The following is a 16,910-nucleotide window of genomic DNA, read 5'->3' as shown; positions in this document are numbered from 1 at the left end:
CTCTCCCATAACAAAGTAACCAAATAATAAAATAGTCTGAAGAGTAGCCAGTTGTCAACTCAACCTCAAGGCTGAGGTTTTATTGGAATGGGTGACAAGAAGGAAAGACTTAAAAAATGCTCCCAAAATGGAACATGCAAAAAATACATCTCCAATTCATGCACAGGAGGAGTTCTAGTTATTTCTTATCAAGCAGATCAGGAATATTTTTCTGCAGAATCTCGTCTTTGGACAATGAATAAAAAGAGGAAAGCATTAAAAAGTAGTAATTCCTCCTTGAAACAATAGCCTGTCAAACAAAGCTTAAAAAGACAAGAGGCAGAAACACTGTTTCAGCTTGAATGCCTTAATGTCACTATTTGTCATGCAGCACTTCATCAGAAAGCCCTGAAGTACAGTTAACTCTGTTCCCCTCTGCACAGAACACTTTCACTGTTGTTACAGGATTAAAATGTGCCTGGCCTGACAATGAAATAGCAGAGCCATCGCACATTGTTATGCAACTCACTGTCTGCAAGGGTGGCTTGTAGCTCCTTCTTTATTCAGCAAGTGCCAAGTGCATGTTTAATCAATGTCACAGCTCACTACAGTATGCAACTAAAGCCACTGTCATTCTGCTCCTCCGATCTGACTGGCTACTAAGTTATGCAATGCTCAGAAGAATACCTTGGAATTATTTTCAGAGGCTTTGAAGCAGGTGTATTACAATGCTAACACCACTGCCAATCAACCAGATTGTTTTCATTGTTTTTCAAAGCCTGGACTAAAATTACATAGTGTAATTGAGCACAGTTGACTGCATCTGGAATTATAGCATGTCAACGTGAGAAAGCATCTTCACGTGGCTGGCAAGTAGTAGTGTAGATAAAGGCTCATTTTTGAAAGGAAAGTCTCAAGAAAAAACAACATATACTGAACAAAAGCAGGAGCTATGCTTATTTTTTAAAAGCAAAGTCAAGCGGCACACAGTATGTATTGTACATAAAATGCATGTTGCCTAAGAAAAAACTCAAGTTAATGAGAATTAATGTACAGCATGGATCAATCCTAAGAAGGGCTTTTTGTTTTTAAACTGCACTTGACTTCAGTGGATTACTGGAAGATAAGCCCAGTCAGTTGGAAGATTTTGTATCACCACCACCTGCACTGTTTAACTTTTTTATGTATAAAAAAATTCTTCATGTTTGTATATGATCTCTTTCTCTGAAAGAAGAGAGCAGCTCTCCATGAAGATAAAAGGCTGGTTCACCACTGAATCGACGAGTAAGAAGCATGTCTGATGACATTTTCTTCCTGATGCAATGTAGGGTAAGAAACATTTTTTTTTAAAAAAAACCTTTATAAGATATATTTTGTTATGGGTTGATAGCTCTGATTAAATAAGACTCACCAGAAGTGTGATCATTTTTAATTAATAAAAACATGAATGGCAACAGATAAAAATGCCATTGTATTCAAAATGTGAAGCTTAAGTAAATTAGGATGGCTTGGATTTCTACAAAGATTAAACACAAATTTTAGGAAGAGCAGAAATTCCTTATCACCAATACTTAATCACAGTGGACAGCAATCAATCCAATATGTAAACCCAAAAAGAAAGTAAACCCTCAGGAAAATATTTAAATGGAGGCATGTTGACTGCAAATACATTAAAAGCATGAACAGAACTAGATATCAGAGGTTGTCACATTCTTACCTCTGCAAAAAAGGGCAAGACTGTATATGAATCACAAATCACATTTGTAAGAAATTCTCAAATCCTTATTTGTGATAGATATGTGAATGCTGTAAGAGCACCATTGTCTCTGGGCATACTGCAATAAAAAAATTTGTATCTGAAGACTGGCAGATCTGCATTCTCTGTTAAAAATATTTACCGTTACAAAATGGCCAAAAGCAGGCATATTAAAAAAAGTAAAAAGGACAATGCCTTAGTTAGATCTGCTAGCTAGGTATGGATAAGTCAGAGATTGCATAATTATATTAAGATAACCAATTTCTACATTGAAAACAACAAACCAAATATGATCATCATCACCTGCTAGTGTACTGTGACAAGTCAGTGTTCAACAATAGCTGAGAATTCACATAATTTCTTCTGGCCATTTCACAGTCATTTTCTATTACATGAGCATGTATGGGTACATGCTTATATGAACTCTTTTGTTTCATAAGGAAAAAGTAAATGGGTTAAAGCCAGATCAGATAACTTCTATGACAAAACATAATAATTGGTTTGCAATAACAAACCAGAACTGATTTACATTATACTTTATTCCATAGCTACTGCAAATAATTGCAATGGGATATAACTGTACACAGAGAAAAACTGAACCTTATGTGAAAAGAGCTTTAAGAAACCTTCAGTACACAAATACAACATATTCTTCCACTTGCACAGGACCCCAACTACCTGTTCAAAAGGCTAGATTAATCATTTTCTTCTTTCTTCTAGCTAGCTATCAGAACACTGGTGAAGATACTTGCAGGAAAAATGGGGACCTCAGCCATCACAACATTAGAAGATGTAAAAAGGCAAGAGGAGAATGAGGAAAAAGAAGAATCTATTTTAGCTATGCTGGGGATAATTGGAACAGTGCTCAATCTCTTTGTGATTGTTTTTGTATACATCTATACTACACTCTGATGACATTTTTTCAGCATCAACTGTACAGTATACCATGCAAAGACTAGTCATGACAAAAATGATTTTTAAATGCAAAGCAATAGGAAACAGCCTAAAAGATTATTAAATACATTCCAGAGCAAAGTATCTGTCTAAGGATGCTGCATCAGTGACTGAAATGCATCTGTGAGCCCAGTTAGGACTACTACATTATGTAAATGGAGACAGACAGTATTCAGCTTCTCATTGATAACGGCTAGAGCGCAAACACTGGAAATACAGACAGTATTGTTTTACTGCCAATTAATATGCAAGACACAAGCAGTGTAAACAGATTAAAAACAGACGATGACTGCAACACAGAAGTCTCCATGAAGAACACAGATTGCGTATATATTTTACTTCTTCAAACTGATGTTTTCTAAAGATTTGTGACAATACACCACTGCATAGGTGAAAAAGGTAACATATGAGAGACAAGTAGGGTTTTTATTTTTTAAACTATTATAATATGTTAACATTTAAACAAATATATAGTAGGAGTGGAAAGAAGAGTATTATCATACCAAAAATACTGTTAAAATAATAAATAAAATTTTAACTACTGACTATATGCTGCAACATTTTTGTTAATTCTTATACAATGTTAAGAAAAGTCAGATACCCTTACCTTCCACTGAATCTTTAACTGGAATTATAGTGCTCTAAGTAAGGATATGCTTTTACAGTTAAACATTCTTAAAAGGATGTTGCAAGTGATTTTTTGTATTTTCTTTTACCATTTATTAAGATCATTAATACTATACTAATAGATGTTTTCTCCAAATGCTGAAATCTGTTACATTTTCCATATTGCCATTTCTAGAATGCATCTCAGTCACATTTTTATCGTGATGCTTATTTTAAAATAAAATAAAAGCATCACACAAGGATAAAGAACTGTTCTAACAGTCAAGAGCATTTCTTACTGGTTAGATGCTAAGAAATATATCTAAACTGTTTGATATAAGAATCAAAGACTACACTGAGTTTTAAGTGCTAGAGTGCTTCATGCCACGCAGAGGCAATTTTAAATCCTTGCCCTGAAGAACTCACCACGTATGACCCAGGTGCTACATAGATCTTAAGTTTTTATACCATGTTTGAAAGGTGCTGCTCATTAGTTAGGCCCAGGACTGCAACAGCTTATACTCATACTTATCTATAAAAACATGCGATTGATTGATCCCCATGAAATTCATGGGACTATTTCACATACCTAGTTTAAACATACAAACACATTTTTGAGTTTAAACTGGGTTTAAAAAAAAAAAAAAAAATCACACAAAGATCAAATTTACTAGTTTTTATATACACATCTAAATATTTTTCATATAAAAGAAATTTACCTTGATAACATTAAGATTAAAAGTGTTCAAGGCAAGAAATGTGAAAGCTAAAGAGGCATAGAATAATTGATCTAAACGTGTCATTGTTTTAGGATATGAACTTCCTAGAACTGTTAAAAGAGTACCACCAAACATTACTATTACCACTGGACATGGAAGGATTAGGAAGGAAACATGCTTCTGAAAACAACAGACAATTTTTTCCTGAGCTGTTTAGCAACAACCCATTTCATAAAATAAGGCAGCTGTACATGGACATGCTATTGTTGCGTAAACTACTCTGAGTCTTAAACAAACTGAGTCCATGAAAGACATTTATAAACATACCATGTGGAGCAAATGCTGTCAGGACTCCACAATATCCAGAGTGAACTAGAGAAAGGCGTCTGCATTGTTAGCAGCTTGCATTCAATATTCTATTGTATTTATTTATGAAGAAGAACTGAGCTAGAAGACACTAGGTTCTAGTTCTGCCATTTTAAACTTGATAGTGGCTTATCTATAAAGAGATGTCACAAAAGTAATCACAGAGATGAGACTGAACTGGGAGGCAATACATCAGCGGGAGATAAGAGTTTTTGGCATCATCCATATTACACAAGCAATCTTTGGTCTTGTGACATCATTGTAGATACACAAAGTACTAGAGTGTTCATATAAAAAACCCAACAAACTCAAGAAGCACTTATGTGCAAAGAATCATATCAGGTTATTCATAATGATTTAAACTACTGTAGCAGAGATACTGTTCTTCGGGCTTTTTCACAGTATTCATTATTTTCTACCTGCTGTTGTACATATATAAAACAACACTGGTGTAAGAACAGAGATAGCTGAGGAAGGATTTTCATTTCATTTTCAAGTACTTCTGAATAAAGTTATTCTTTGAGTGAAATTTGGGGAGAAATTACTCATGTTCATTTTCACCCCAGCACTAGTTTATTAAAATGGCTTATCAATTATGTTATGAAGTATTCTCTGCTTTAAGAAAAAGGCTCAAGTAATTTTTTTTGGACACTTGGGTTAAGCAATGTAGAACACAAGTTATAGCGAAGAAGTGTAACAGTTTGGTAGAAAGCACTTTTTTCTTTTCAGGTCACTAATGAACCGGTGCAATGGGTTAACACACTATGGGCATTTACATACATTCGGGGGACAGACTAGATTAATCGAATCTGCTGGAGCATGTAAATTGACGCACTCTGGCAGCCTCACGTGTCACGTGCATCAGCAGTGCAGCATGCCTCTGCTCTGAGAAAATGGCAGTGGTGCACTCTGAACTTAAACATCTTCAATGTGCTTTAGTTTAAAGCACACAGCTGCCATTTTCTCAGTGCAGGGATGTGCTGTGCCACTGATACAAGTGAAGCATGGGCACTTTTAATTCGCGCAGCTTGCTAATTAAAAGTACCTGGCACCGTGTCAGGACCACATGTAAAAACGCCCTATGTTGTTGGTTTAAACAAAGTGATTCTGAAGTCTTTGGTGCCATGAGACCCTTTTAAGGGTGGTATGCAATATTAGCTGCAAACACCTACACAGAATTAACAAGATAAAACGGGACATTTTACATAGAAGTCTATAATGTCAAAGCCATGCGTTGATCTGTTCTGGTCTGTTTGAGTTCTTTGAACAAAAGAATGTCTCTACTATTTTTCTGTAGTCAAAAAAATACGTAAAAGTTGAGAGGGGGCATTTTCTGAGGGATGGATTGAGTCTAACAAGGAGTGCCTTGAGTCTTAAAAGGTTGAGAACCACTGGTTTAACAGTTCAGGTAAATATTATGTTCTCAAGGTTATATCCAAGTGGCAGATTCAGTGACATTTTTAAAAAGAGTAAGCATATTAATGCTGATATCTTTGTCATTTACTTAACTGGGTAATTTCATTCTGCCTACCCAAATTCATAATGCATTTGTTATTTACACAAATACTGTTTTTCACTGATTGCTCTAAGTTATAATGCAGTATCTTTGTAAGACAATGGCTTCCAACTTTTGTGCTACATAGCTACCTGTTACATGAAGGTTACTCAAGTATACCTAAAGTCCTCCTGGACTCAAACACTCATTTGGATCTGACAGAAAGTTCAGTGTGTAGCGTTTTAGACACATCTGGGTATATGAACTCCTGTATAAAGCTTCCAATTTTTAAATCTGGAAAAGTGTATTTATATACAATACAGCTCATAAAAAAACCAGACCAGAACATGATTTTACCTTATTTAAAAAAATAACAAAAACAAATTTGTTAAAATATATCATCTATTTTTACATAGAGCAAGTCCACAAATCTGGAGATATGCTGTTAATTAAAAAGCTATTCAACCAGAAATTATGGAGGAAGTGCAATATGAAAAATAAGACTAAGATCAAGGCTCATAAATGACAGATGACAAGGTCTAGTGACCAAAGGAGATTCACAATACAGGGTCTGGCTGAAGAGGTGTGGAGAATGCAGGATGGCTGCTCATAGATTTCTTCAGAAGAAATTTAGCTTTTGTTCAAAGTGCAGCCAGAGTTATTGTTGAATGTACCAGACTTGCAGGAGTTATTTTGCTAACTTTCTGAGAAGTCTAGACCTCCCATAAACTTTCAAACCTTTACCATAAGCTGATGGACAAGACGTCAGATTTCCTGAAGGACTTTGCTCTTCCAAGTAGAACTAGACTTCTTTGCAGAGTGAGCCTTCAGACAAAAAAAACCAACACAAAACAAAACACCATTGTGATTTCTTGAGACAAGACGGGGTGGAACTGCTCGTAATGGCAATTTTGGAGCAGCTCAACTTCTGGCTGATGGAATGATAGAGGAAGATATTTCTGAATAGATAAGGCAATTTAACTTAATCTTTTAGTAGAAGAAATTTCAATTGACAGTGCAGCTTTGAACAGGAATAAGGAGATGTAGTGGGTGTTGCATACTATTTACTTCAGAAGTAAATTAAACTATCATCTTGCAATTTGATACTTGAAAGTAGGATGAAAATCACAATTGAATGAATTGGCAAACATTACCTAATGCTAGACTACTTGGTGAAATTCAAAGGGGCATACAAAAAAATTACCAGAAACTAAGGTGTATGAAGGGTTACCAGCCCCTTTTGATGAAACCACCACAGAGAATTCCTTGGTAAGTTTGGACAGTAGTAACTAAATTTTACATCAAAGCTAAATTCAAAATGCCCCTCTCACAAAGCCAGCTCCTGATTAAGGCCCAGAAAGGAAAGATGGCATTTTCTTTCTTAGTAGAGGAGGAAATCTCACTTGAAGACAATGTTACAGTCGGATCTTTAGATAGAAACTCAAAACAGACCAAAGTGCCCTGCTACCAGAAGCTCTACTGACCACAAACTGGGACTCTTTCTGTACTGTGAAAGGAAAATGAAGACAGTTACAGAAGGAACACAGAAAGAAAGGACCGCCAAAACCCCCAAAGGCTGGCAGCAAAGGGAGCACAAATCTAGCTCCTGCTATCAAGGAGAGGCAGAATATTGTTGCTTTTGATGTAGATGCAAGCATTTATAAGGTGAAACTAGTGACATTAAAACTCTTTACTTCTGTGAGCTCAAAATAGTATAGTCAACCTAATAATGATCCAAAGAAGTAGATAAGATGTGTTGTATATTTGAACCAGCATAAAGAAAATGTATACTGCTAAATGTATTTTTAAAGGTGTCTTTAAGCAGTACTAGTTCACTGGTATTGCATGCAATTGTAGCAACACACAGGGCCCTTAGCCCCATTACACTACTCACTGTTAAAATATATAACAAAAATGGCCCCTATCCGAAAGGGCCTTTCCTTCTTTTATTTTGTACTATCTGAACTCTCGGTTCTACCCTACTCACAGTTACTGAGACCTGTCCGTCTCTCCCAACAAATGATCTGACTAGGACTAACTTATTTTCATACAAATGAGGTCCACGGAATAAGTATTCGTAATTTTCGATTATAAAATCTAAATTGCTGATTTACTTCACGAGTCTTAAGAGCCAGTGATCCAAACAAGTTGCCATCTATTTGTGGGAAACTACTGCCTTATGGTAATAAATGCACGACATTTCATTGCAAACCTATGGGCACATCTACGTGCTCATTAATGAGCCATTATCATGGCACAGTAAGTTTAGTACCTGTAATGACAGATACGAACTTAATGTGCTGTAATTTGCACATTAGTGCAGATTAATTTTTTTTTGGTTATGTTAATGCACACCACACTAAGACTACAGTGCATTAGCATGGGCTTTGCCCACTGTGCTAATGTGCAGTAGAATTAGTCTTCTGCACAATAACAGTCTTGTGTAGATGTGCCCTATATCTGCAGTTCATGGGTGGGGGATGTCATTCCCACATTTGAAAATGTTTTTGGGGATTGTGTTTGCAAAAAAAAAGATAGATATAACACGGCTTTACTTAAGTTTTAAAATACGGAATGCATGCAAGTCCTCACTAAGGAAAACAGACTATGTTTTTATTTTTAATTAAGGAATAAAATTAGAATCAAGTAAGGACAGTTTACTATATGCATACTTTAATATTGTACCTGTACATCTGCATTAAGTGCTCACACATGAGAACATAAGCTTATTAAAAACTCACCACACACTGAAGTGCTAAACTGTCTTTAATGCTCTTTTTGAAACGGGAAAAGAACCATTAAAGCCATGGTAATGCTACACTAAGTTGACAAACAGAAATGCAGAAATATTAAGAAACTCAGTAATGTTTCCAGCACCTTACTCCTTCCGCATAATATCTGAACACAATCCATCGTATTCACAAAGAACTTTTCCTTCTCTATCAGAAAGGAAGCAATTAAGAAAATTAATGAAAACGTTCAACTTACAATTTCAGGGACTTTGGGATCACCCTGTCCCTTCCCTTGGGGGGATGCAGAAATGTGACTACTCTGCTAACGCTGTGAAGTTCTATTTCCAGGTGAGATTCTAAATGATTAAGTGGTACTTAAGTGGTGATCGTCTGCTTATTCATCATGTGCTTCACTTTCATTAGAAAAGTGATCTTTTTGCAAAGATTTGAGGCAGGTGATGCAGAGTGAGCCTGCCAAAAAGTGTTTACCCTCATGAAAAATTATAGTTGTTAGAAATGTCAATTTAGTATTTTGGCGTTTGTCAAACATTAGCGGCCTCTTTAAACAACTACATCACACCAACTTTACAGGAAAAGCATATTATCTACTTGTAGCTACCATGATTAATGGTGCAAACAAGACAGAACCCTAGTTATCACCAAAACGCTGAGCATCTAGTTTATCTGACAATATCACAGTAACAGTAGACTCCTGCGTAGCAGTCTAATACTTTATTAGAGAGGGAGATTTTGCAAGAGCAAGAATTTGAAATTTGGGAAGAGCAGAGTCCTAAAATAAGGGTAACCTTTTGTTGGTCCTATGAAAAACCATTCACATGCAGGCAAATTATGCAGCTGCTGAAAACTGCTGTTTTCCATCAGCTTTTTCTGAGCACATCTTGTTCTTGGCTGGAAGCCAACATCCGAGAACATTCTATTAGCACTATGCATATAGTGTCCCAGTTTTAGTCCAGCATGCCACAGAAACAGGTACCCTGCTCCTGCTGCTTCTCTGGTCACGAAAATATCCTTCGGCCTCAGGAAGCTGCACTGGATTGGAACCCAGGAGACCATGAGCTCAGGACTTCCACTAGCTGGTCTTTAATTCTGTGCCCTTCACATTCCTTGATGAACAAATCTTGCTATCCCATATGCAAGCAAAAACTCTTTAATAAAACCTAGAGCTCAAATATAGCTTCCTCAAGTCTTAGCGCTAAACTGTGCTGTCCTTCAGAAATAATCTGCCAAATTTAAGTACTCCGCTGTCCCCAAAACAGGGATTTCAATATAGATGACCTGGTTTAAGTGTATTCTACGCCCTCCTGTGAGGATGCGGATAGAAGCTAAGAGAAGATGCTAGTAACTTACACTCCCTTCACGGTCCAGCGGTGCGAGTTTCTGTTAACTGTGTCTTCTTGCCAGCTATCTGGGAGGCAAAAGCCCCCAACTTGACCTTTAAAACTCATTTGCATTAATTCGGTCTCTATGCTAAATAACTGTTGCAATGCAATGATGTCTGCTCGTCAATAAGACAAGCTATTTTAAAGTCCTGGTTTCAAACAAGTTAAATTTTCAGTCTCAAGTATGCATGAAGAAAAGGCAATATTCTCTGGTACATCAATTCCCCCAAATCTGTGCTTTTCTGCACATTTATTTTCCTCTTATTCAAAATCCTTAGAAGTCTGCTTTTTACTAATCATTCCAAGATAGGCCTTGGTAGGTATTTTAGGAGTGCTTTCCTTCATTGCTGTTTCCTTCAATTTACAAGTGATTAAGATTGAAAAAAACTGCATTACAAAACTTTTTATTAAAAAAGAAGCAACATGGAGATGCATCTTGAAGAACATGAACAGTTGGACCTCCTTGCTACAGATCATTATGGCATTTAGATACTTAGGAAAACATTTTATATATTCAATTCAGAAAAGCCCAGATTTTTATAGCATTCAGAATTTCACATACTAATCTAAAAAAATGCAGAGTTGTAATTCCCTATATTCTCACATTCCATCCCCTGCTTCTCCCCCCCCCAAATAAAACAAGCACCTTACTTCTGGGAAGACAAAATGGAGGAAAATAAATGTTTCCAGAGTTATGGCTGCATAGAGCAGGAACGGAGCCTAATAGTCAAATCACTCACCTTCCCTGTCCTGCTTAACCAAAAGCTGAACCCCTAGCTGTTGCTGAAGACTTGTCTCCATGGGAAGATCTATTTTTTTTTTTAAAGAGCTAAAAATATTTTGCAAGCCTGTGAAATAGGAAAAGAGAAGCTAGTAGTAGCTAAAAGACAGCAAAACTGCCAAAAGCAAAGTTAGCTTGATTAGTGGAATATTAAGACTTTAAGACATGTGTTGCAGAATGCCTATAAGTCAGCAATCTAGGATGACCTGCTCTTTTGAAGACACATCTTTTTCATTCTTTTCTAACAATCTGTCACTGCTCCTCTCCCAATACTGACAGCAAAACTAAGTCTACTAATTGCAAGAAAGAGTAACAAACAGAACTTCAGCAGCTACCACACGCATTCACTCACAATCCTATCCAGCAGCTCTGATCCTTCATGTCTGAAGAAGCTTGCAAAGGGTTTTTGCTTTTTGGATAATCATTTAGCTCCAGCTTAGAAACTGTGCAGCAGAAGACTGTTGCTTCATCTCAAAAGAAATTAACTTCCATTTCTACTGTTTCTGTATGGCTGGAAACAGACTTAAAAAACTTATGGTGGCACAAACAAAAGGCAAACAGACATCCATGCTCCTTGTCATACCACAAATGTGGCCATAACAAAGACGGTACCAATTTGTGCAGCTAATTAGAAGTGGACATCTGTTTATTTTATGGAGCAAGAACATGGGCAGCCCGGAGCTGCCTGCGTTCTCCAGCTGCCCTGTGCAGGTGTTTTGGTGGCTTTAGGGGCCTCAGCCTGTGTGGGATTTCCCAGGGTGGTCTGGTCTGGCCCCTCATACTCCAGGAGAACACGTCATCCATTGTCCCAGCATTAATGGGTGTGACAATGGGCAACATACATCACACCCACTGACTTGGGCCACCTGTGACAGGACATTGCCTGGCACAGCTGATATGCTTCACTTGATGACCTGATCTCCTCCTCTTGATGATCATCTGTTTGCACCCCATTTCATTTTTCTGCTGGATGACCTTAAATGTCACCACTGGTCCTCAGTTCTCATTTGTAAAATGGGGAAGATAATAGCAGCCTCTCTCAAAGTGCTTTGGGACCTACTCATGGTAAGGTGTCTATAAGAATCATTAATTCTATGGAAAATGTAATAATTTGTACTCAGTGGAGATGATTAAACGTTTGTTGCAGTTAGCATTCTTCACTGCCACTCCTAATTTCATAATTGTTAACAGCTTGAGCGTTACTCAACAGAACTGTTATTTCCATAAAAAGCAAGCAACTCTGCTCTAGTCTACAGGAAACATTGTGACCAATCTCTGCCAAATACAAAAGCCTGGTGGAACTATTTTTTTCTCCCTAAAAATGAATGCTGAAAGAATGATTTCAGAGCATAACTTTAGCCAACCATTTTTAAAAGATCTTGGTCTGACTAAGGCCCTGTCTCCACTAGCATGGTTCTGCCAACAGCACTTCTGAAAGCAGACAGAGGCTGCCACTACACACATCCATGTGCTACAGAAAGTCATGCTGGCAGACTGCAAAGTGCACCTATGAGATCACAGCATCCAGCAGAAGGCATGGAAGGGTCTTCATGCATCTTCTGTTGGTACCAAGAACAAAGGCAGACACCTTCTTTCATCTAAGAGTTGATGTAGCTCTTTGCAGTGTCAGAACTCCACTCTTTACAGAAGAGCTTTGAGTGTTGACTCTGTAGACTTGGCTTTAGATTTTTGTAACTGGATTTAAGATTAGGGCTAGAAAAAATGTTGCATCTTACAGAAGTTTACAATCAGATTTTAGTGTCAACAACATGATTTAGGGCCACAATTAATAAAATTGGGTCAGGGTAGGAGCTGTAGCACCTGCCTGCCCACCCACCACCTCATACACTATCCCAAGATGAGGGCCTTTCCCTTCAACCCCTCATGTTGTATGCAGGAAAAAACTTGTTTTGGAATTGGGTAAAGATGGTATATTATCAATATAAATCTTAAAGGAACGTAACATTATAAATGTACCTCACAACTAAAGTATAACAAAAAGTATGACCTTCATAAAAAAGGAGACAAGCAGATTAGACTGCCCCTGTACCAAGTGCTTTCAAGTCCTGGCATTTAATAACTTTAAGCATATAAACACATTTCTCACAGGCTCAATTTTTTAAAATCTCTCCACGAGACTTGAGTAGTAATATGAAATCTTTCTATTCTGGTAACTTCAGATATTGGTGAAGATAAATAGGGTACAACATTCAAATGCAATTTGCAAACTGACACAATCTAAATAGGCCTCCCTACCAGAAAAAACAAACAAACTATTTTTAAAAAACATTTATTAGAAAGTACGGAAAACAGTTCAACAGTTTCAAAATCTATAAACACAATAAGAAGTTCTATGAATAGTCAAATGAATAGCAAACAACGTAAATCTCATTAGGCATAAGTGAAGCTACTGTAACAAGAGGAATAAAAATATGCTTTTCCCTTTTTTTAATGCTGAAAACACCCCTGAAGTAAACCAGGAAGAATTACTCATTTTGTACACAAACCATGAAATTATCTTGCAAATGAATCCTTACAATTATCTTGAGATTAATATTTTCCTATCATGCTAATTTAATAGAACCAAGTGGAATAGGCTTTATAAGAGAACATCAGTACATTACCTGAATCATTACGGAGATATGACGACATTGCTGGAATGAGACAAGATTGACTAAGTAGCTCTAACAGAACTGATGGAAGTGCATTGCTGTTCTGTCCTCTAGCCTCATGGCTAGTCTGGGAATCTCCATTTGACGTGCTCCCTGCAGGATTTATATAACTTGCAAGGACCTGAAAAACATTAAGAGACTTAGTCAAAAGCTTATACATTTTAGTGGAAAGAACTTAAATTGCACCAATTTTAAAAATTACTGAATGGTAGTCTACAATTATTTTACCAATAAAATGCTGTAATGTGTTTCTGAGAGACATCTTCAGGTAAGTTCCTATACAGAAATTTAATCACAGTTAACTACTATTTTTGTTATGAATGTGAAAACAAAAAAAAAATATTTCAAATGATACAGTCATGTTTTTATTTTAAAAACCTTTGAATGTCCTGTATGGCTAAATACCCCCAAATGGTGTGGTTTCAAGGATGTATTCTAAAACACCTATTAGATTAATTTCCTTCCAAATATTACCCATCTTCACAATTAATCCAGTATTTAAGTCATACGACAGACCATGCAACTGGCCAAGTAGATATCTGCCCTGTTATTAATAAAATTCATAGCCAAAGGGTCACTGTTAGATCCTATCCTACCTTTAAACAGCAAAACACTAACACAGTACTCTTTTTACCTAAAGCAGCAAAAAAATTTTAACTTTCACCTTTGGACTGATCACTACCACTTTAATCCATCCATGAGGCAACATATGAAAACTGCCAAAAAACTTCTGCTTGTGAATAATAAAAACATTTTACCTCCTTATTTTCCTAGGAAAGGCTTTTTGTAATAAGCATGATGCCCGTGTTCTGTAATCTACCATAACTGGCCACCTCAAAAAAAATACTTTCCTTATACATCCTTCTAGTATTTGAGATCAACACATGTACTTGAAGCTTACAGCAAAATGAAGCACACTTGTGGTAATGTTTTATAAAAAGGGCTTGCCCTATGCTGCTCTGAGCTTGCTTCTGTTGAAATTTGTTGAATTTCACATCTGGCCCCAAGGCCTATTTATGCAGCCTTTTTTTTTTTTTAATGTGGAATATTTGGTAGGAGTTGGGGGAATCTTTTCAGTGTACATTTATAATGATGAATTCTTTAATTGAAATAAAAACCTGATAGTGTCAATTATGTATTCTTCTGTTTTCTCAGTTTTTATTTTAAGTCTATTTTAGAAATGAAAGAAACAACACATAAATCAGGTGTTACCCTAGGTAACTCTATAAGAGATACCCTTAGGTTAAAGAATTATTCTCAACCAGGGTCCCATGCCACCCTTGAGTGCCCTGAGAGCGTTTCAATGGTGCCGTGGAGTATTATGCACTGTTAGGTGTCCAAAATTAATTCACAAGATAAACCCAGAGATTTCAAACAGGAATCCATAGTGTTAAAACATTTTATCTTGTTGTGGTCTTTCTGAGTTTATAACATAAAAATTGCTTTATTGTTTTTTCTGTAGTCAAAAGCCAAGTGAAAACAAAGAGTTGGCATTTTCCAAGGGACACCTTGAGTCTAACCAGGTTGAGAATCACTGAGCTAAGCACTGGCATTTTTCAAGGGGCACCTTGAGCCTAAAAAAGTTGAGAATCAGAGCTAAAAATTTTCAAACTGCTGCTCAGCTCCAAAGCTTTAATCACATCACTTCTGCCCAGAGCTGCCCATTTTCAGCGCAGCTGGGGGCCACACAACTTGTAGCCACATGCTGCAGGGGCAGCTCCCAACTGCACAGATAACATGTGACCATCCACTCCCTTAATTCTAAGACCAGCATGTAACCCTTCTCCTGCCATGTGAATTGCTGCAGCAGCACACAATCTCTGCGTCCTACACCAAGCAAGTAGGACATCCAACACTCAGCCCTTCTGTGCCATGTGGCTATGAGAGGGGTGGCTCCTAGGCCCATGGACTGCAGGTTAACCATGTGGCCCATCAGCCACTAGTTGGACTGTACTGAATTCAATCACTGATAAAATGTAAATGGTTCAAGTTTACTGTTATGCTGAGCAAGAAGAAAAAGGAGACTAGAACTGGTGGGTAGGCTGAGTGGACCTTTCCAAAGAAACCCAACTGTATTTGAATGCATAGCCTTTGACAGACAAGGTTCTTTGGGTAAATCTGATATCTTTTATTAGACGAACACAAATAGTTGGAAAAATTCTTCTTTGCAAGCTTTTGGGTATAAATACCATTCATCAGGCTGAGGAAGCATCTGCAGTTGGTGTGTGCTCTTCCTGGATTAAATGAACAGTAAAGAAGCCACAGGCTGGTATGCATGCATTTCTTAAACCAGTCATTTACCCATTCTAGTGGTGGGTAAAACAGAAACCTATTAGCTAGAACGTCTGTTCCTAATTTTTTGGCTCTTCCTCTGATGAACCGTCATTTCTTTTGACTAGATATAGAACAACTCCACAGAAACCTGTTGGAAAATTACTTGGTGCAATGACCACTCAGAACTGTCTGCCAGCTAACAGATCAGCATACCCGCTTTTATGCTCAGTTCTTTTTACAGGGACAGCTATACTGGAAGCTAAGAAGTAATCTATCTAATTTGTAACTTAGGATGGAGAGTTTTTTGTACGAACCTTTATATGTTTATATAAAGTGCTGAAGGCTCTGGCCGACATCATTGCAGAGCCACTGGCGCTTGTGGCGCATAGGCCGAGTCCCGGAGGACTGGAAAAGGGCCAATGTGGTCCCCATTTTCAAGAAGGGGAGGAAGGAGGACCCGGGCAACTATAAGCCAGTCAGTCTCACCTCTATCCTTGGCAAAGTCTTTGAAAAAATTATCAAGGCTCACATTTGTGAGAGCCTGGCAGGACAAATTATGCTGAGGGGAAACCAGCACGGGTTCGTGGAAGGCAGATCGTGCCTGACCAATCTAGTCTCTTTTTATGACCAGGTTACGAAACGCCTGGACACAGGAGGAGGGGTAGATGTCGTATACTTAGACTTCAGAAAGGCCTTCGATATGGTATCCCACCCCATACTGGTGAACAAGTTAAGAGGCTGTGACTTGGATGACTACACAGTCTAGTGGGTGGCGAATTGGCTGGAGGGTCGCACCCAGAGAGTTGTGGTAGATGGGTCAGCTTCGACCTGGAAGGGTGTGGGCAGCGGGGTCCCGCAGGGCTCGGTCCTTGGACCGATACTCTTTAACGTCCTCATCAGTGACTTGGATGAGGGAGTGAAATGTACTCTGTCCAAGTTTGCAGATGACACAAAACTGTGGGAAGAAGTGGACACACCAGAGGGCAGGGAACAGCTGCAAGCAGATCTGGACAGGTTGGACAAGTGGGCAGAAAACAACAGAATGCAGTTCAACAAGGAGAAATGCAAAGTGCTGCACCTAGGGAGGAAAAATGTCCAGCACACCTACAGCCTAGGAAATGACCTGCTGGGTGGCACGGATTTGGAAAGGGATCTTGGAGTCCTAGTGGACTCCAA

The 16,910-nt window shown here is 37.8% G+C and overlaps 1 protein-coding gene across 1 annotated transcript in view; it reads right to left on the bottom strand.

Moving 5' to 3' along the window:
- Window positions 1-16,910, bottom strand: part of BIRC6 (baculoviral IAP repeat containing 6) — a gene marked incomplete at its 5' end in the record, with an annotated part of 326,913 nt that overhangs the window by 76,467 nt on the left and 233,536 nt on the right. The window contains one exon of the mRNA XM_025197634.1: window positions 13,413-13,581. Coding sequence (XP_025053419.1) covers window positions 13,413-13,581 — 169 coding nt within the window. The remainder of the gene's footprint in view (window positions 1-13,412; window positions 13,582-16,910) is intronic.

Source organism: Alligator sinensis, unplaced genomic scaffold (genome assembly GCF_000455745.1).
Source record: "Alligator sinensis unplaced genomic scaffold, ASM45574v1 scaffold489_1, whole genome shotgun sequence".
NCBI lineage: Eukaryota > Metazoa > Chordata > Crocodylia > Alligatoridae > Alligator > Alligator sinensis.
The sequence above is the reverse complement of the archived record's forward strand: the minus strand, read 5'-3'. Positions and strand labels throughout refer to the sequence as shown.